The 20,141-nt window shown below is 48.6% G+C and overlaps 1 protein-coding gene across 1 annotated transcript in view; it reads right to left on the reverse strand.

Moving 5' to 3' along the window:
* The window catches only part of LOC147700477 (putative cation-transporting ATPase 13A4), a 567,847-nt gene that overhangs the window by 453,243 nt on the left and 94,463 nt on the right, over positions 1-20,141 (reverse strand). Inside the window, exon 6 of the mRNA XM_086928422.1 lies at positions 16,571-16,640. Coding sequence (XP_086784548.1) covers positions 16,571-16,640 — 70 coding nt within the window. The remainder of the gene's footprint in view (positions 1-16,570; positions 16,641-20,141) is intronic.

Consider the following 20,141-nt stretch of genomic DNA (forward strand, 5'->3'; position numbering starts at 1 on the left):
AGAGACCCTCGTCTAGAAACACTGGTTGTACTTAGTAAAAATGTCTCAGTGCCCTGAGCCTGCATATGGACCCCCAGAATCCCCTGCTTTATGTGTTATATTTCCTCTTCAGTGTCATACACACATACAGCAACACATCAACTCTCTTCCAACCGCCTCTCATCCATTGGACAATTTAGAACCTTACTACATGACCCACATGCTGCTCCACCACCCCTGACTCATACACCTTCCGCCATAAACATACACAAACATTACAAGCAATGTGCCACACCTCACAACTTTGCTTCTCCATGTCTACTGGAACCACAAAAACAACAAAAAGCCCCATTTTACTCTCAAACACCGTCCCCACCACCTACACTCGCAGACCCATCGAAAGGCCTTCTTAGCCTGATGGACGTGTACCACGTTACAGATCAGCGACACAATTGCTATTCTAATACAGCAAATGCCAGCACAAAAAACACACCTGCTACAAACCCACACAATACAGATCATTCTTCTACAAAACAAAGTCTCACTGTCACCAAAGCACATTCTCTAAACTGTCTACTAGTAAATGCTTGATCGCTCTCTAAAAACAAACATCCCATCTACGACCTTCTCTATGACGCAAAACCAGACATACTATTCATAACTGAATCATGGTTGGGAGATTTTATGGCTCCAGTCCTGCATGAAGCCGTTCCTCTAGGCTGGAAAACGATCAACCAAAATCTGCAAAAAAGGAGGTGGCCGAGCTGTTGTATTCAGGCAAACGTTACACATCACTACAGTTGGCAACATCTCCATAAAGAATTGTGAGGCTCTTCTCGCCAGATGCAATCCTACACCGTCTTCCTTCTGTAACTTCCTGCTCCTTTGCAGACCTCCACCTAGCAAGCCGGCATTCCCAGAGGCGCTTCTAGACACTGTTTCAAACCTGATAACAATACACATCAACCTCTGTGTTCTGGGTCAACTCAACAATTGATTTGACAAATCTAATATGCCCCATCCGAAAACAATCACTGCTGGCCTAGATGGACAGAACCTACATTAGATCGTGCACAAACTCACACATATCGCTGGACACATCCTAGATGTCATTTTTGCTAATACTGAACTAGTTACCTTTCAAACTATAACTCCAGTCACATGGTCAGACCACCACTTGCTTGCTTTCCAACATAAAAAAACACTAAGCGATTCACTTAAAACTACCTTACGTCCATCCACCTATCGACAGTGTAACAAACTTAATCTGGAACACATAGAAACACAACTAACATCCAGTACAGATCTGGAAACAATACATTCTGTTACAAAACTAAATGAGTGGCTACAGGAAGCTTTTAATATCCTGATACCACTCAAAACCACACAACAGAACAAAAGAAAACAAGCACCTTGGAGAAATACAGAGATAAAAGACATAAAACAACAAATTAGAAAGCTGCAACGTGCCTGGCTCAAAACAAACGCAAAACAAGACAAACTTCACCTACAGAAAATTAACAGATTACAGAAGTCAGCTATCAAAAAAGCAAAGAAAAGGTACAATTCAGACAGAACTCAAAATGATAAATGTTAAAATAAGGAATTCTATAAAATACTCAATAAAATGTGTAAAGCAAATTGCCTAGAAGTAACTCAGCCAGTTACTCAAGATTTCACAGACAAATTGGCAAATCATCACACAGACAAAGCAGACACATTAGACTCGTACTTAAAGCAGAGACAAAGCACCAACACTAACCCATTTACAAAACAGCAATCCAAGAATACTCTAACCCTGCCTCTCCGTTCCTTCCAAAACATTTCACACAATGAATTTATGGACCTGGTCAAAGAAAGAAGGCCTGCCACCAGCCCTTCTGACCCGTGTCCACCGCAAACTTTCAAGACAATTCTAACAACCTCTCCTGCCACTCCAGTAGGAAGAATCATCAACGATTCCTAAACTACAGGAATATTTCCAGAAGAACTCAAAAAGTCATACATTGCCCATTACTGAAGAAAACAAACTTGGACCCGTTGAACCCTGACAAATGGGCCTTTCCTGGGCAAACTGATAGAAAGAGCAATGTTTGCCCAGATGTCACAATTCATTGAAGAGAATGACATACTTTCAGACGTCTGGGAAGATACACAGAATCTGCCCTCTTGCTATCTGGGATGACCTGAAGAACACAGTTGACTGCAACGGGGTTGCTGCGCTACTCCTCTTAGACCTCTCGGCTGCCTTTGACACAGTTGACCATGACACTCTGATACAAGGACTATAAAAACCGGCATAGAGGGGTCTACTCTAGACTGGATCGCATCCTACCTTCCAACATGATTAATGTCATTCATACCCCAACTTTCTTGTCCAATCCATAATCCACAAATGTAGGGGTCCCTTAAGGCTCTATCATATCACCCATGCTTTTCAACAACTAGATGAAGTCATTATCGATACTGATTGTAGGAGAGTAGGGTCTGCTATCCTATGGTCACCCCAAATTTTTGCTTTTTTGCTTCACTGGTTTCTGACTTAATGTGGCTGTGGGCCTGCTAATCAGACCCACAGCCTGCTGTTCTCTCTCTAAATTACTGCCAATGCACTTTAGGTGCATTACGAATTGGAACTGGTTCCCCTTGTGAGCCCCTGTATTAGTGCACCCTAGGTGCCCAGGGCATAGGTGTATCCAAGGCCTACCAGGGGCTGCAGCATGTATTATGCCACCCCTGGCCTGGCCTCCATATTTGACACAACTGGCTGATCACTCAGCTGGGGTAAGTCGGTGTAACCACCTCTTACTTAGGTACAGTATGTCTGTGCCTAACCCTAAACTGGACACATATGTTCCTATCAGCCACTCCTATGGAAGGCCTCATCAATCCTGGAGGCAGAGTGCTTGGAAATATGTGAGATGGTGCTCTAGCATGAGCTGAGCCTGTCTGCAGCTGTCGGGAACAACTCCCTAAGCTGTTCCGGGATATTGCCATACCATATACTCTTAAGTGCATTATAATCCTCGCGGTTAAATGCTATCTTTGGTTTGGCTTTATCAAAACATGTCGAGTAAGGTGTCATACGAATTGGAATACTATCCCCTCGCCAATTCTGGCAACGGGGATAGCATTCCACCCTTCTAGAGGGACACGACATGTGTGTAGCCTTAACCCCGGTTAAAGTTAAACAGAGCCTCAGCTTCACAAAATGGACGCTGCCACCACAGACACAAGTCTGGCCTCCTGCTGCTGACCGAAACTCGGCAGATGGTGGCCTGGACAAAGGGTTTCCTGCCTTGGGAGGTGCGAGCACCACCCCAGACAGGATTTTGTGTATTGGGTAGGACAGGGCTGAATAGAATCAGACATGCCCGGGGCACACAAGGTGTCCCCTTGCATAGGCCAGTCCAAACCGGTTCTGGGGCCTTCCAGCCCCAGTCCTGGCGCGGAGCTGGAGAAAGGAAAGGGGGTGTAACCGCCCCCCTTCCTGGTTCCTCCCAGAGGAGGGACCTAGTAGGTGATCCACCCCCAGTTTGGGAATAAGAGGGGGAGCAGTGCCATTGCACAGCAGATCATCCTGAAATCAACTTTAAACAAGAAGAAGACTGGACTTCGACATTCTGCTGCACAGAAGACTGAAGAGAATCTCCCTTGTGGCCTAGGAGTGGCCACCCTGTGAACACAGGTACCAACCAGCAACTCGACGTCTGCTTTGCTGCCGCCTCCCGCCGGAGACCGAGCCCAGAGCCCGACAAGACCCAGACTCCCAGACCTCTCAGAGCCCGATCCACAGTCCCTGCAAAGAAGGGACCCGTGGAGGCACCGAGTGACGTGGGACCGGACCTCTTGGAAGACACTCGAAAAGCTGACTGCGCAGCTTCTGAGGCATCCTCGACGTTGTGCTTTAGGGACTGAGAACCCCCACCACCGAGCAGCCCTTGCACCGAAGATCAGCCCTCCAGCATCTCCACGATCTGCGTGGGGCCCTTTTGCATTGTGCCACTCGACGCGCCATCCCGGCCACTAGCCACGTGGTCAGCGGCCATCTTGGTGACGAACCCGAAGATTTACACAGCAGGTCTGGTTGCTCCAGACCTACCCAAGCTCTTGTGAAAAGGAGCACCCGCTCTGACCTTGCTGGTCCGAGTGAACAGCATCTTTCAACTTCTGCGTGGCTTGCATTTGCCAAGGCCTGTTTGCTCCAATCAGGTCGCCGACACCGCCAACAGCGAGAAGTCTACGTGGGACAGCTCGTGACCGACTCCTGGACGTCCTCGACCCCGGGTATCCACGTGGCTGCAGAAAGAAGCTACCTGACAACGCCTGTTTGCACCCGACATCGCCTGGTTCCAATCTGGTTCCACGGTAGTCACTGGCTAGTGACTTTGAACACTGTCCCCTCTGCTTTCAGGTCTTCACATCTTCAGATCCACCCTTGGATCCACCAGAACTCTTCACATCGAGCCGCCTGCAGCATCTTCAGCTCCAAGCACCATCGACCAGCGTGACGAAACCCGACACTACTTCGACCCTGTGCACCCGCTTCCTGTGGGTGAGGTAACTCAGCTCCGCCGGTGCTCCTGCACTGGTACACACCTCAAGGGCCTGTGTCTAAAGTTTTAACTCCGTAGGTCACTCGGAAGGTTCCTAACTTTCTAACTTTGTACTTTTTACCCACCATAGACTTTGTATTGGAAAGTGCGTGCACTTTGAACACTGCACCCGAGTCCCGTGGGCCTCTCCCGACTTAGTTATTGCTAGTCTCGAATAGCTCCAGCGATTCCCAAGGCCCTAGGCCTCTTCACTTCCCTCCTGGCATCTCTTATACCACTTTCTTAGTATATGGTTTAGGTGGCCCCTAGGGCTCATCCATATTGTGCAACTTTTGTGTATTTTAAACTGTCTTGTGATTTAACGCTTGTGCTTCTGTGCTCATAAAGAGTCCAGGGGATTTTATAGTTAATAAATCAATATATATTTTCAATATATATCTGTGTGGTGTCCCTTTCATTTGGTATTCAAGGGGGTTGTGTATGGTATAACAGCTGGCTTCACATGCCTTTCAGAGTTTAGCCTAAGACTGCTTTGTCCACGTTACCACTAGGATAACTGGTCTACAAGGTTGAATTACAACCATCATCATAAGGGTTGCTTGGCATGGTACAAAGTGATCACTAGAATTAGTGAGCATTATATACCAGGCCAACTTCTCACATTGGTGAGCAGCGGATTGGGATCTGAGCTTGCTGTTGTTTTACCATTACAATCTTTGAGATTATCATTTGAAAGATCATACAGGTACCTGCTAGGTACATATAAAACAAGACTAGTATACTTAAGTTCTACTGAACTTAGTTGTTGTAGAGCAAAGGGAGTAGCACACCCTAGCTACAACTACTAGATAGGTTTAGTAGGTAAACACCAGTGTAGGTAGATTGCAACACATCCACCCACACTAGAGCAATGTCTGGAGCAGAGGGTTCCACTGGGAATGTCTCTGTTGAGAGTGACCCTCCAAGGGCACCATCCAAATTTGCTATTTTTTCCTTTAAGGAATTAAGACAGCTTTGTGTCTTAAGGAGTCTGAAGACAGGGCCTTCCCCTACTACAGACCACCTAAGAGAGCTCTTAGACCAGTCTGAGACTCTAAAGCCCTCTAAGGCAAACCCCACAGGGGAAGCTGAAGGAGGCCATCCTTCAGAGGATGACACTGTAGACACCCCTGCCCCTATCATCCTGGTAGATGAGGAAGCCTCCACCACTGGAGCTCCTCAGGTAGATGTAGAGGAAGAGGAGGAAGAGGAGGAGGTGGAAAGCAGTGAGTCAGATGATGACAGAGATAGTCAGGTGCTGGTCAGTAGACTGAACCAGGCTAACTTAAGCTTACTTGGGAATGAATCAGGTAACAACCCATTCAGACCCCCAGGTGGACTTAACCAGAAGCCTAGGAGGAGAAGGACTCACTCAGGTGACTCTGACAACTCCCATGCTTCTAGAGGCTCTCATGGTCACTCCAGGAGAAGGATGACTAGCCCTCAGAGAAGGGAACATGAGGCCAAATTGAGAGAATCTCAAATTAGAGAGGCTGAACTGAGGGTCCAGAGACAAGAGTTAGAGATTGCCCTGGCCCAGGAGAAACTTGCTAGAGCAAGACAGCCTAGAGAGAGTGGGGTAATAGAACCCACTGGTGGCAGCAATATCCACAAGGATAAAGACAGGTCTTTTGATAATAGAAACCTGAGTAAGATTGTGCCCCCCTACAAAGCTGGGGATGACATCCATAAATGGATTACTGCAATGGAGAGAGCCTGCAGAGTACAGCAGATTCCTCAGGAGCAGTGGGCAGCAATCTTGTGGCTCTCCTTTGAAGGTAGAGGCCGAGACAGACTCCTCACAGTTAGTGATGGGGATTCTAGAAACTACCTGGTCCTGAAGAGTGCTCTGATTGATGGGTTAGGCTTAACCACTGAACAGTACAGGTTAATGTTCAGAGATACCCAGAAGACACAGACTCAGGACTGGTCTGAATTTGTTGAGTGTGCCACTAAGGCTCTGGAGGGATGGTTGCTGGGAAGCAAGGTTACAGACTATGAAGGATTGTATAATTTGCTGATGAGAGAACAAATTTTAAATAATTGTCAGAACCAGCAGTTGCATCAACATTTGGTTGACTCAGATTTGACCTCTCCCCAAGAATTGGGAAAGAGGGCAGATAAATGGGTAAGAACCAGAGTTAAGCAAAAGAACCAGAACCAGAACCAGGGTGGTGACCAGAAGAAAACAGACCAGAAGGGTGGGGAGCAGAAAGCTAAAGACCAGAAGTCTTCAACAGGGCCCCAAACTGAGACAGAGGGTGGGTCCCAAACTTCCAAGAAGAAGAAGAAAGAAGGTCAGAAGAAACCCTGGTGTAAAACTTGTAAGAACACCTCTCACTGGACAAGTGAGTGTAAAAAGGGTGGAGCCCCCAGCACTGCAGCCCCTAAGGCACCTGCACCCACTAGTACAGTTAGCAGTGCTGGTCCTCAAGCCAAGGGTTTAGTGGGTATCACTTTGGGAACTGAAGGAGATTCTGACCTAGTCAGAACCCTTACACAGGCTGTTCTGGTTTGTGAAGGGGACATAGATTTGACCCCTGACATAAGTCCCAGTAACCTGGGCAAATACAGACAGACACCTTTGATCAACAACAAAGTGGCTCAAGCTTACAGGGACACATGTGCCAGTGTCACCATGGTGACACCTAACTTTGTGGACCCTGGACAATACATGCCAGGCGATGATTACCTGGTGACCAATGCCAGCAATGTCACTACTACACATAGTGTGGCACTTGTTAACTTTTCCTGGGGAGGGGTAACTGGCCTAAAGAAAGTTGTGGTTAGTGCTGATCTCCCAGTAGAATGTTTGTTGGGTAATGACCTGGAGAACTCTCTATGGTCAGAAGTTGAGTACAGGACTCATGCAGAGATGTTAGGGATATCATCACATGTCCTTGCTGTGACCAGGTCACAGGCCAAAAAGTGCCTCTCTGAACCTCAGGTCTTGGATCCTGGAACAATGGACCAAGTACCTCCCAAGAGAAAGAACAGGAGGGTTAAGGCTGTGCCTTCCCAACTGCCTACAAGTGAGGATCAGGCTTCCCAGGAAACTGATCTTGAGACCCCTGAAGGAACTGTCCCTGAAGAACTTGAACCTGATCAGGTTGAGTTTCTGGGGACAGGGGGACCTTCTAGGGCAGACTTGGGGCAGGCTCAGTTAACCTGTCCTTCTCTTGAACCCCTCAGACAGCAGGCTGCTGCTGAGGCTGCTGGGAATGCTCAAGGTGCCCATAAAGTATATTGGGACGATGGACTCCTTTATTCAGAGGCTAGAGACCCCAAGCCTGGTGCTACCAGGAGGTTGGTTATACCTCTGCAATTTAGGGGCTTCCTACTCACCTTGGCCCATGATATTCCTTTAGCAGGACACCTAGGCCAGAACAAGACCTGGGACAGGCTTGTCCCTCACTTCCACTGGCCTCACATGTCTGAAGACACCAAGGAGTTTTGTCGCTCCTGTGAAACCTGCCAAGCCAGTGGTAAAGCAGGTGGAACAACAAAGGCCCCCCTGATACCACTACCTGTGGTGGGGGTTCCCTTTGAAAGAGTGGGGATTGTTGGACCAATGGATCCCCCTACAGCATCTGGGCACAGATTCATACTGGTGGTAGTGGATCATGCCACCAGGTACCCAGAGGCAATTCCACTTAGGACCACAACAGCTCCTGTTGTGGCCAGGGCCTTACTTGGAGTTTTCTCCAGAGTGGGGTTTCCTAAGGAGGTAATATCAGATAGAGGTGCCAACTTCATGTCTGGATATTTGACAGCTATGTGGAAGGAATGTGGTGTCAACTACAAGTTCACCACTCCTTATCACCCACAATGCAATGGGCTTGTTGAGAGATTTAACAAGACCCTAAAGGGCATGATTAAAGGATTACCTGAAAAGCTCAGGCGAAGATGGGACATCCTTCTGCCCTGCCTTTTGTTCGCTTACAGAGAGGTCCCTCAAAAGGGGGTTGGCTTCAGCCCCTTTGAATTGTTGTTTGGGCACCCTGTAAGAGGACCCCTATGTCTAGTGAAGGAAGGATGGGAGTTACCTCTCAAAAAGCCTAAGCAAGACATAGTGGACTATGTACTTGGTCTCCGCTCCAGGATGGCAGAGTACATGGAGAAGGCATCCAAAAACCTTGAGGCTAGCCAAGAATTACAAAAAGCTTGGCATGACCAAAAGGCTGTCCTTGTTGAGTTTCAGCCTGGACAGAAGGTATGGGTGTTGGAGCCAGTGGCCCCAGCAGCACTCCAAGACAAATGGTCTGGACCCCATACAATTCTGGAGAAGAAGGGAGAGGTTACCTACTTGGTGGACCTAGGAACTCCCAGGAGCCCCCACAGGGTGCTCCATGTGAACAGATTGAAGGCATATGTCAGCAGGGCAGACATGGGCTTGCTCATGGCTACAGATGAGGGACAGGAGGAAGAGAGTGACCCTCTCCCAGACCTGCTCACTCAGAACCCTGAGGATGGCTCAGTTGATGGTGTGGCCTTAGGTGGCAACCTCACTGAACATCAGCAACATGACTGCAGACAAGTTCTACAGGCATACAGGCATATGTTCTCATTGACACCCAGTCAGACTAACTGGTGTACACATGTGGTGGACACTGGTGACAGTCTTCCTGTAAAGAGCAAAATTTACAGGCAACCTGACCACGTCAGGGACTGTATAAAGACTGAGGTGCAAAAGATGCTGGAATTAGGTGTCATTGAGCCTTCAGAGAGCCCCTGGGCTAGCCCAGTGGTTCTGGTCCCCAAACCTCACACCAAAGATGGCAAGAGAGAGATGAGGTTCTGTGTGGATTACAGAGGACTCAATGCTGTCACCAGGACAGATGCACACCCCATTCCAAGGGCAGATGAGCTCATTGAGAAGTTGGCTTCTGCCAAATATTTGAGCACATTTGACTTGACAGCTGGCTACTGGCAAATCAGGTTAGCTGAGGAGTCTAAAGCCAAGACAGCATTTTCTACCCCTAGTGGGCATTATCAGTTTGTGGTGATGCCCTTTGGTTTGAAAAATGCACCTGCCACCTTCCAAAGGTTGGTGAATCAAGTCCTCACTGGGTTGGATGACTTTTGTGCAGCTTATCTGGACGATATTGCTGTCTTTAGCTCCACCTGGGAGGATCACCTGGTCCACCTGAAGGAAGTGCTTGAGGCTCTGCAGAAGGCAGGCCTCACTATCAAGGCAACAAAGTGCCAGATAGGGCAGAGCAAGGTTGTATACCTGGGCCACCTTGTAGGTGGAGGCCAAGTTCAACCACTGGAGAGTAAGATCCAGACCATCAAGGACTGGTCCCCTCCAACTACCCAGACTCAGGTCAGAGCTTTCTTGGGCCTGACTGGGTACTACAGGAAGTTTGTTAAGAACTATGGGTCCATTGTGACTCCTCTTAATGATCTGACATCCAAGAAGATGCCCAAAAAGGTTCAGTGGACAGAAATCTGTCAAAAGGCATTTGATGACCTGAAGAAGGCCATGTGCTCTGCACCTATCCTGAAGAGTCCTGACTACTCAAGAGAGTTCATTGTCCAAACAGATGCTTCTGAGTTGGGAGTGGGAGCAGTGCTTTCACAGCTTAATGTAGATGGCCAGGACCAGCCCATTGCTTTCATTAGCAGAAGGCTGACCCCCAGAGAGAAACGTTGGTCAGCTATAGAGAGGGAGGCCTTTGCTGTGGTGTGGGCCCTGAAGAAGTTGAGACCATACTTATTTGGCACTCACTTCAAGATTCAGACCGACCATAAGCCCCTCCTATGGCTTAATCAGATGAAGGGTGAAAACCCCAAACTACTCAGGTGGTCCATTTCCCTACAGGGGATGGACTTTACAGTGGAGCACCGCCCAGGGACTGACCATGGCAACGCAGATGGTCTCTCCAGGTACTTCCACTTAGAACATGAAGACACAACTGGTCAAGGTTAGTCTAATGTCCCTGCGTTTGGGGGGGGGGGTTATGTAGGAGAGTAGGGTCTGCTATCCTATGGTCACCCCAAATTTTTGCTTTTTTGCTTCACTGGTTTCTGACTTAATGTGGCTGTGGGCCTGCTAATCAGACCCACAGCCTGCTGTTCTCTCTCTAAATTGATGCCAATGCACTTTAGGTGCATTACGAATTGGAACTGGTTCACCTTATGAGCCCCTGTATTAGTGCACCCTAGGTGCCCAGGGCATAGGTGTATCCAAGGCCTACCAGGGGCTGCAGCATGTATTATGCCACCCCTGGCCTGGCCTCCATATTTGACACAACTGGCTGATCACTCAGCTGGGGTAAGTCGGTGTAACCACCTCTTACTTAGGTACAGTATGTCTGTGCCTAACCCTAAACTGGACACATATGTTCCTATCAGCCACTCCTATGGAAGGCCTCATCAATCCTGGAGGCAGAGTGCTTGGAAATATGTGAGATGGTGCTCTAGCATGAGCTGAGCCTGTCTGCAGCTGTCGGGAACAACTCCCTAAGCTGTTCCGGGATATTGCCATACCATATACTCTTAAGTGCATTATAATCCTCGCGGTTAAATGCTATCTTTGGTTTGGCTTTATCAAAACATGTCGAGTAAGGTGTCATACGAATTGGAATACTATCCCCTCGCCAATTCTGGCGACGGGGATAGCATTCCACCCTTCTAGAGGGACACGACATGTGTGTAGCCTTAACCCCGGTTAAAGTTAAACAGAGCCTCAGCTTCACAAAATGGACGCTGCCACCACAGACACAAGTCTGGCCTCCTGCTGCTGACCGAAACTCGGCAGATGGTGGCCTGGACAAAGGGTTTCCTGCCTTGGGAGGTGCGAGCACCACCCCAGACAGGATTTTGTGTATTGGGTAGGACAGGGCTGAATAGAATCAGACATGCCCGGGGCACACAAGGTGTCCCCGTGCATAGGCCAGTCCAAACCGGTTCTGGGGCCTTCCAGCCCCAGTCCTGGCGCGGAGCTGGACAAAGGAAAGGGGGTGTAACCGCCCCCCTTCCTGGTTCCTCCCAGAGGAGGGACCTAGTAGGTGATCCACCCCCAGTTTGGGAATAAGAGGGGGAGCAGTGCCATTGCACAGCAGATCATCCTGAAATCAACTTTAAACAAGAAGAAGACTGGACTTCGACATTCTGCTGCACAGAAGACTGAAGAGAATCTCCCTTGTGGCCTAGGAGTGGCCACCCTGTGAACACAGGTACCAACCAGCAACTCGACGTCTGCTTTGCCGCCGCCTCCCGCCGGAGACCGAGCCCAGAGCCCGACAAGACCCAGACTCCCAGACCTCTCAGAGCCCGATCCACAGTCCCTGCAAAGAAGGGACCCGTGGAGGCACCGAGTGACGTGGGACCGGACCTCTTGGAAGACACTCGAAAAGCTGACTGCGCAGCTTCTGAGGGATCCTCGACGTTGTGCTTTAGGGACTGAGAACCCCCACCACCGAGCAGCCCTTGCACCGAAGATCAGCCCTCCAGCATCTCCACGATCTGCGTGGGGCCCTTTTGCATTGTGCCACTCGACGCGCCATCCCGGCCACTAGCCACGTGGTCAGCGGCCATCTTGGCGACGAACCCGAAGATTTACACAGCAGGTCTGGTTGCTCAACACCTACCCAAGCTCTTGTGAAAAGGAGCACCCGCTCTGACCTTGCTGGTCCGAGTGAACAGCATCTTTCAACTTCTGCGTGGCTTGCATTTGCCAAGGCCTGTTTGCTCCGATCAGGTCGCCGACACCGCCAACAGCGAGAAGTCTACGTGGGACAGCTCGTGACCGACTCCTGGACGTCCTTGACCCCGGGTATCCACGTGGCTGCAGAAAGAAGCTACCCGACAACGCCTGTTTGCACCCGACATCGCCTGGTTCCAATCTGGTTCCACGGTAGTCACTGGCTAGTGACTTTGAACACTGTCCCCTCTGCTTTCAGGTCTTCACATCTTCAGATCCACCCTTGGATCCACCGGAACTCTTCACATCGAGCCGCCTGCAGCATCTTCAGCTCCAAGCACCATCGACCAGCGTGACGAAACCCGACACTACTTCGACCCTGTGCACCCGCTTCCTGTGGGTGAGGTAACTCAGCTCCGCCGGTGCTCCTGCACTGGTACACACCTCAAGGGCCTGTGTCTAAAGTTTTAACTCCGTAGGTCACTCGGAAGGTTCCTAACTTTCTAACTTTGTACTTTTTACGCACCATAGACTTTGTATTGGAAAGTGCGTGCACTTTGAACACTGCACCCGAGTCCCGTGGGCCTCTCCCGACTTAGTTATTGCTAGTCTCGAATAGCTCCAGCGATTCCCAAGGCCCTAGGCCTCTTCACTTCCCTCCTGGCATCTCTTATACCACTTTCTTAGTATATGGTTTAGGTGGCCCCTAGGGCTCATCCATATTGTGCAACTTTTGTGTATTTTAAACTGTCTTGTGATTTAACGCTTGTGCTTCTGTGCTCATAAAGAGTCCAGGGGATTTTATAGTTAATAAATCAATATATATTTTCAATATATATCTGTGTGGTGTCCCTTTCATTTGGTATTCAAGGGGGTTGTGTATGGTATAACAGCTGGCTTCACATGCCTTTCAGAGTTTAGCCTAAGACTGCTTTGTCCACGTTACCACTAGGATAACTGGTCTACAAGGTTGAATTACAACCATCATCATAAGGGTTGCTTGGCATGGTACAAAGTGATCACTAGAATTAGTGAGCATTATATACCAGGCCAACTTCTCACACTGATCAATCAATTTCACCTCAGGTGCTATAATTATGTGGCTGACACGCGAATACTCCTTCAACTGGAATGCCCCAAAGACTTTGAAAACTTGCCAGTTTTCAGTTGTCTCAGAGCGTGGATCAGTGGATGACTTGGAGCCATCTGAAACTGAATGCTTCAGAAACAGAAATACTCACGCGTGGTGATTTGAAATATTATGACCCAATTGCCGCCTGGCCTGATGAACTGGGATCATAGCCTAAAGTATTGAAGGAAGAAAGAAACCTTGGAATGACCATGGACTTCAAGCTATCGATTAATGCCCAAGTGGAAAAAATAGCAGGATCAAGCTTTGTTACTATAAAAACTCTGCGACAAATCTTCCCCAATTGGCCTTTCCACACAAGATCCAAGCTGCCATCTCCCTTGTTCTGTCCAAACTCAATTACGACAATATTCTCTACCACCTTTAACGACCATAAAAAGACTACAACTGATTCTGAACACGGCTGCCATTCAACTCTTGCATATCAAACCGCGAGACCACATCTCCCCTGCCTTGAAAGCCCTGCCTTGGTTACCAGTTGTCAGAAGATCCACGTTCAAGCTGCTGCGTATCACCCAAAAAGAGATAAATGGAATGGGACCGCTCTTCATCAGGAATAAAATCACCAAACACATTCAACAAAGGAACCTCCGCTCTAGAGTGGCATCTCACCTCAAAATCCCAAGATACAAGACAAAAACCTGGTCTGGGAGCCAGTGGAGATTGTTCAGATGTGGAGAGATGTGATTATTTACGTATAAGCTTTCTGATAAACTTGAAACCTGCCCAAAGTTGTGCACCTTATTCCTAAACAATGACCTGTGACACAGTCCTCCTCCCTTTTTTTCCTGAGGGGCATAGCCCCCTGTCACATCAGCACTGTGACACCTTTTCCTATGATTTCAGTGATCCCTTTCTAACCCACCCCATGTACACTCACCTGCTCTTGGCACCGAGACCGTGTACAAACCTGTGAGGACACCGTGCATTCTCTGCCCCACACCTTCATTTTTGTGGGCTTGTTTATTTCACATACAACAGGCACCGCAGGGTACAATCTTTTATTATTACACACGCCCCTCTTTCACCACTTCTCTCCATATGGGCACAAAGGGACCCTGCTCCACTGCATTTTATTTTATTTATTTATTTAGCGATTTCTAAAGCGCCTGGTGACCCAAGGGCATCCCCGCGCTATGTGACTTGAAATCCTGTTGAGGGGAAGAAAGGGAGGGGAGAGCAACAGAAGGGTATTATTTAGGGAACAGGTGAGTCTTTAGTTTTTTGCGGAAAATCAGGTAGTTGGGTTCTAGTCTGAGGGAGCGAGGGAGTGCGTTCCAGCCCTTAGCCGCTTGAACGGAGAATTGTCGACCTCCTGTACGGGTTCTTTTGAATCTGGGGGTGCAGACAAGGTTCTCATTCTGAGATCGTAGGGATCTGGTTGCTGTGTATGGAGTGATCATTTTACTAAGAATCGCTGGACCAGATCCGTTGTAAAGCTTGTGTGTTGTACACATTGCTTTGAATTGCACCCTTTGGTGCACTGGGAGCCAGTGCAGGGCTTTAAGGGCTGGCTTGGCGGACGTTCTGGAAGGGGTGTTGGTAAGCATGCGTGCCGCCGCGTTTTGTGTCCGCTGGAGTTTCGTGATGGTGGACTCGGGGGCTCCTAGATAGACCAGGTTGCTGTAGTCCAGGCGGGATAGCACCAGTCCCTGGATGAGAAGTTTCCTGGAGGTAGGTGGCAAAAGGGGCAAGATTTTACGGGTCGTGCGCATGAGCCCGAAGCAGGTGCCTGAGGTTTTAGTTGCTTGAGTTTTCATCGTGAGCTGTGGTTCGAGCCACACCCCGAGTGTCTTGATTTCAGATTTTGGGGGGGGGGGATTTCTCCGAACACATCGGGCCCCAAGCTCATCCTGCCCATTGTTCCACCTCCCTCCTCCCCTCTGGTGTTTTCTCTCTTCCACCCCTCCCTCCACCGTGGCTGTTTCTCTAATTCCTGATTATCACTTGAATTGGACCATTGTGACTTTTGTTGCCTAGTTGTGGTATTTTGTTACACCTTGCTGCACTGTTTTACAGTGCTTATACTTCACAATTATGATAACTTAAAAAAAGATTTAAAAATAAAGGAAGACAGAAAGAGAATCACACCAAAATATAAAAAGCTCAATTTCTAGAAAAGTGCTTCTTTGATGCCAAGTTCAGTATAATCTCGTCCAGCAGTTTTTGGTGTAGCCAAGAACTAAAATCATATTAGAGCAGGAATGGAAACTCTAATGTTCCCCTCCATCTTTAACCTCTTCACACCTGATGGTTCTGCATGATGATCCCCAAGACTTCCAAAGCAACTAGCATATCAACAGCAGCCTTTTCAATGGAAATGAGACTTACCCATAAACACAGAGCTAAACTCCTACAAAGATTCAGATCCTGTTTTCCTGTCAAGAGTTTAGGTTCTTGGATCTCATATTTCAAAGCCAGTCAGCTTGGAACCCATGGTCCCACTAGCTGCATCTGGACTTAATATCTGGGTTTGATGGATGTTTAGGGTGAATCTTTATATAGGTTTATTAACATTTATTGATCTTATGTATTCATGGCCCAGTTAAAGCAATGTCTAACAGATGGGTGGGTCACATTCCTATCATCAATAAATTAATCTTTACAAAACATAATCCTCGATATCGCCAATATGATTGCAGCTTAATGAGTTTTATATAGGAATAAAATACCTTCTTCAAATGAAGAAGTCCCCACCAAGAACATCTGAAATGATATATTTAATTCCTTCAAGGGGCTGCATAGCTTGTTGACCTATGTGATGTGAGGGCATACATCCCACACCAAAGAAGTTGAGGCATATGGATTGGAAATAAACATTTTATCTATATAAATTGATTTTTAAAATTGACACAGTGGTATGCAGGACTTTCAGCCCACAAACACAGTGAGCACTTCTATTTGAGATCCTAATTGAAATTGGATAAACTGGCACATAAAGACATCTTGACCACTATTAGCTCTAACATAGGGCTAGTGTGGTTTGCATGGGTACAATGTTTGGCCTATAAATTCAGATGCACTTGAGACCTAAGGCATATTCAAATACTTCCGTTTTTAGTGGAGGTCACATCAAGGTGCAGAAAGGTCAAAGTACTTGTTTATTTGTTGACAGTCAGACAGGATCCTTTTTATATCATGCAATGCCCTACATCTGAAATATTTGCAAGAAGAAAAACAAAACCAAACAGAACCTACCTCTTTGAAAAGCAGTTTCCAAATGGGAGTAATTTCCACTTCAATCCTATTAGGCCCAACAACTTTTTTCCTGAAAGAATATTGGTAATTCACATTTTCATTTGGGTTTTCAATAGTCATCATAGATTTCTTCCAAAGGATGAAGTATACGTAACATTAGGAAAGCTTGCAATGTATATTTTGGTAATACCTTACATTAATGGGAAGAACTAGGAGAAGAAGCAAGATCATGTTCACAAATGGGTCAATTTCCTTAGAATTGAATCATGACAAAACATTGTACATATTTACTATTGCATTTCATTTCACACAAGGAGATAATCTGAGCTGCCCGAATTCACTAATTTTAAGTTCAAAGGTACAGTCATGGAGACCAGATCCACAGCCTCCAAAGTACCTTAGCATGTCGACCATGTAGGAAATTGGGTGGACGGGATACGATTATCCCACCGCTGCCACCAATGTAGGAAACTGGATTATTAGATGTGCAGGGTTTGAGGTCTGAGCAAGTAATAGGTCCTAAGTTTCCGCTTACTGGGCCAGCACCCCATTGCAGCGCTAGACTCTCTCTATCAATCAATCAATCAATCAGGAGTTTGTTAAAGCGCGACTACTCACCCGTAAGGGTCTCAAGGCGCTAGGGGTGGGGGGGTGGGGGGGTGGGGGGGGGGTGCAGGTTCCATTCCATCAAGGAGGGGGTCTGTCGAAGAGCCAGGTTTTGAGGTTTCTTGCGAAGATGGGGAGCGATGTAGTCTGTCTGAGGTGGAGCGGACGGGCGTTCCATGCTTTGGCCGCGAGGAAGGAGAAGGAACGGCCTCCCGATCTGGTCTTTTTGGTGCGGGGAACCACAGCGTAGGAAAGCTGGGCTGATCTTAGGGTCCTTTGGGGTGCGTGGAATTTGAGTCGGCTGTTCAGGTATGCTGGTCCGGTGCCGTGGAGGGCCTTGTGTGCGTGGGTGAGCATCTTAAAGGTGATTCTCGCCTCGACAGGGAGCCAGTGGAGTGTGCGCAGGTGCTGGGCGATGTGGCAGTGTTTTGGCAGGTTGAGGACCAGTCTTGCGGCGGCGTTCTGGTTGTTCTGTAGCTTGCGGATGAGGTTTTTGTTTATTCCGGCGTAGAGTGCGTTGCCATAGTCGAGTCTGCTGGTGACCAGGGCGTGAGTGACTGTCTTTCGGTGTTCGAGGGGGATCCATTTGAAAGTCTTACGAAGGAGGTGGAGGGTGTGGAAGCAGGAAGATGAGACAGAGTTGATCTGGCGGTCCATTTTGAGCTCGGAGTCCAGGATGATTCCCAGGTTGCGTGCGTGGTCTGTGGGGGTTGGCGGGTTTCCGAGGGCAGTGGGCCACCAGGTGTCGTTCCAGGCGTCGGGGTTTGGGCCCATGATGAGTACTTCTGTTTTGATGGTGTTTAGTTGAAGGCAGCTGTTTTTCATCCATTTGGCGACGGCTTCCATGCCTTCTCGAAAGTTGCGTCTGGCGGTGTTGGGCTCGTTGGATAGGGAGAGGATGAGCTGGGTGTCGTCTGCATATGACACAATGTTGAGTCCGTAGGTTCTGACGATGGGAGCAAGTGGAGCCATGTAGACGTTGAAGAGCGTCGGGCTGAGGGAGGAGCCCTGGGGGACTCCGCAGGTGATCGGTGTGGGGTCCGAGAGGAAAGGGGGGAGTCTGACCCGCTGCGTCCTGCCGGAGAGGAAGGAGCAGATCCAGTCGAGGGCCTTGTCCTGGATTCCTGCATCGTAGAGTCTGCGTATTAGGGTCCGGTGGGAGACATAGTCGAACGCCGCTGATAGGTCGAGGAGGATGAGGGCTACTGTTTCTCCTTTGTCCAGTAAGGTGCGGATGTCGTCTGTTGCGGCGAGGAGGGCGGTTTCCGTACTGTGGTTTTTTCTGAAGCCGGATTGGGAGGAGTCGAGGATGTAGTGTTCTTCAATGAATGTGGCGAGTTGGCTGTTGATGGCTTTCTCGATGACTTTCGCTGGGAACGGGAGCAGGGAGATGGGTCTGTAGTTTTTGAGGTCGGTGGGGTCCGCTGAGGGTTTCTTTAGGAGGGGGTTGACCTCGGCGTGTTTCCAGTCGTCGGGGAACGAGGCCGTCGCCAGGGAGCGGTTGATGGTTTGGCGGAGCATGGGTGCGATGGTGTTGGCGGCTCTGTTGAAGATGTGGTGGGGGCAGGGGTCCGTGGGGGCCCCTGAGTGGATTGACTTCATTGTCTTCAGTGTGTCTTCGGTGGTGAGGGCTGTCCAGTCATCAATCCCTGGTTTCCGGGTGTCGGGGATGGCTGGTGAGGGTTCAGTGTGTTGGTTGTCTTCGTCGAAGTTGTCGTAGATGCTCTTGATTTTGTGGTGGAAAAAGATGCTGAGTTTGTCGCAGAGGTCTTGTGAGGGAGGGATGTCGGTAGACTCGCTGGTGGGTTGGGTGAACTCCTTGATGATGCTGAAGAGTTCCTTGCTGTTGTGTGCGTGGGTGGAGATTCTGTCTTCAATCGCTTTTTTCCTCGTTTCTCTGATGAGTTGATGGTGGGCGTTGGTGGCTGCTCTGAAGTTGTTGTGGGCTTCTATGGATTTGGTGTTTCTCTAGGCCTTTTCAAGGCGGCGGCATGTGCGCCTGGACTCTCAAAGTTCGGTGGTAAACCATCTGGCCTTCTTGGCATGGGTATTGTTTTTCTTGAGGGGGGCTATGGTGTTGGTGCTGTCCGAGATCCATCTATGCAGGGTTCGGGCTGCGGTGTTGGGGTCGTCGTTTTCCGCGATGGTTGGGGTGGAGTTGTTGAGTGAGGAGGTGAGCTGGGCATCGGTGATTTTGGTCCAGTTTCTTTGTGGAAGCAGGTGCTGGTGTCTGTGGATGGTGGGTGTTCTGAAGGTGAAGTAGACGCAACGATGGTCGGTCCATGGGAGTTTGGTGGTGTGGCTGAAGGTGATGGAGTTTCCTGTAGTGAAGAGGGGGTCGAGGGTGTGTCCTGCTGAGTGCGTGGGCTCGGTCACGATCTGGCGGAGTCCAATGTTGTGGAGGTTGTCCAGGAGGGATGTGGTGTTGGGGTCCAGTTGATTCGCCGCCATTAAGTAGGGGTCGGGGAGGGCTGGACAGCTGGGAGGCGGGGAGGGGAGCTGGATTTGGCCGGTCGTGCTGGGGGGGGAGGGGCCGTGGGGGCAGCAGCGGCGGGGAAAGGTAAAGGGAGGAAAGAAGGGATAAAGAAAAAAAGGGAAAATAAGCAGAAATAAGGCACAAAAGAGCAGAGATGCAGAAAAGAGCAGAAAGGTGAAAGATAGAAAGGGTAGAGAAGCAAAGCAATTCAAGGCCTACTCGGGGAGGTGGTATGGGCTAGTAATCACCATTTACTGGCACACAATATTAACACTTAATAAATGATTGTCCGGTCAAGTACATTTATTATAAACATATTACTACACGTTAACTTACAAATAAATACATAAGACAGATTGAAAATAGCTTACATGACATTATAAAATCATATTTGACTCCTAAAGGGTCATGACCACCAAAATCAATTGAACCCCCCGCCTATAACAAATAACACATCACTGCCTATATAAAAAGGCCTGTTGGCTCTAT

The sequence above is a fragment of the Lissotriton vulgaris genome, chromosome 7 (assembly GCF_964263255.1).
Source record: "Lissotriton vulgaris chromosome 7, aLisVul1.2, whole genome shotgun sequence".
In the NCBI taxonomy this organism is placed as follows: Eukaryota; Metazoa; Chordata; class Amphibia; order Caudata; family Salamandridae; genus Lissotriton; species Lissotriton vulgaris.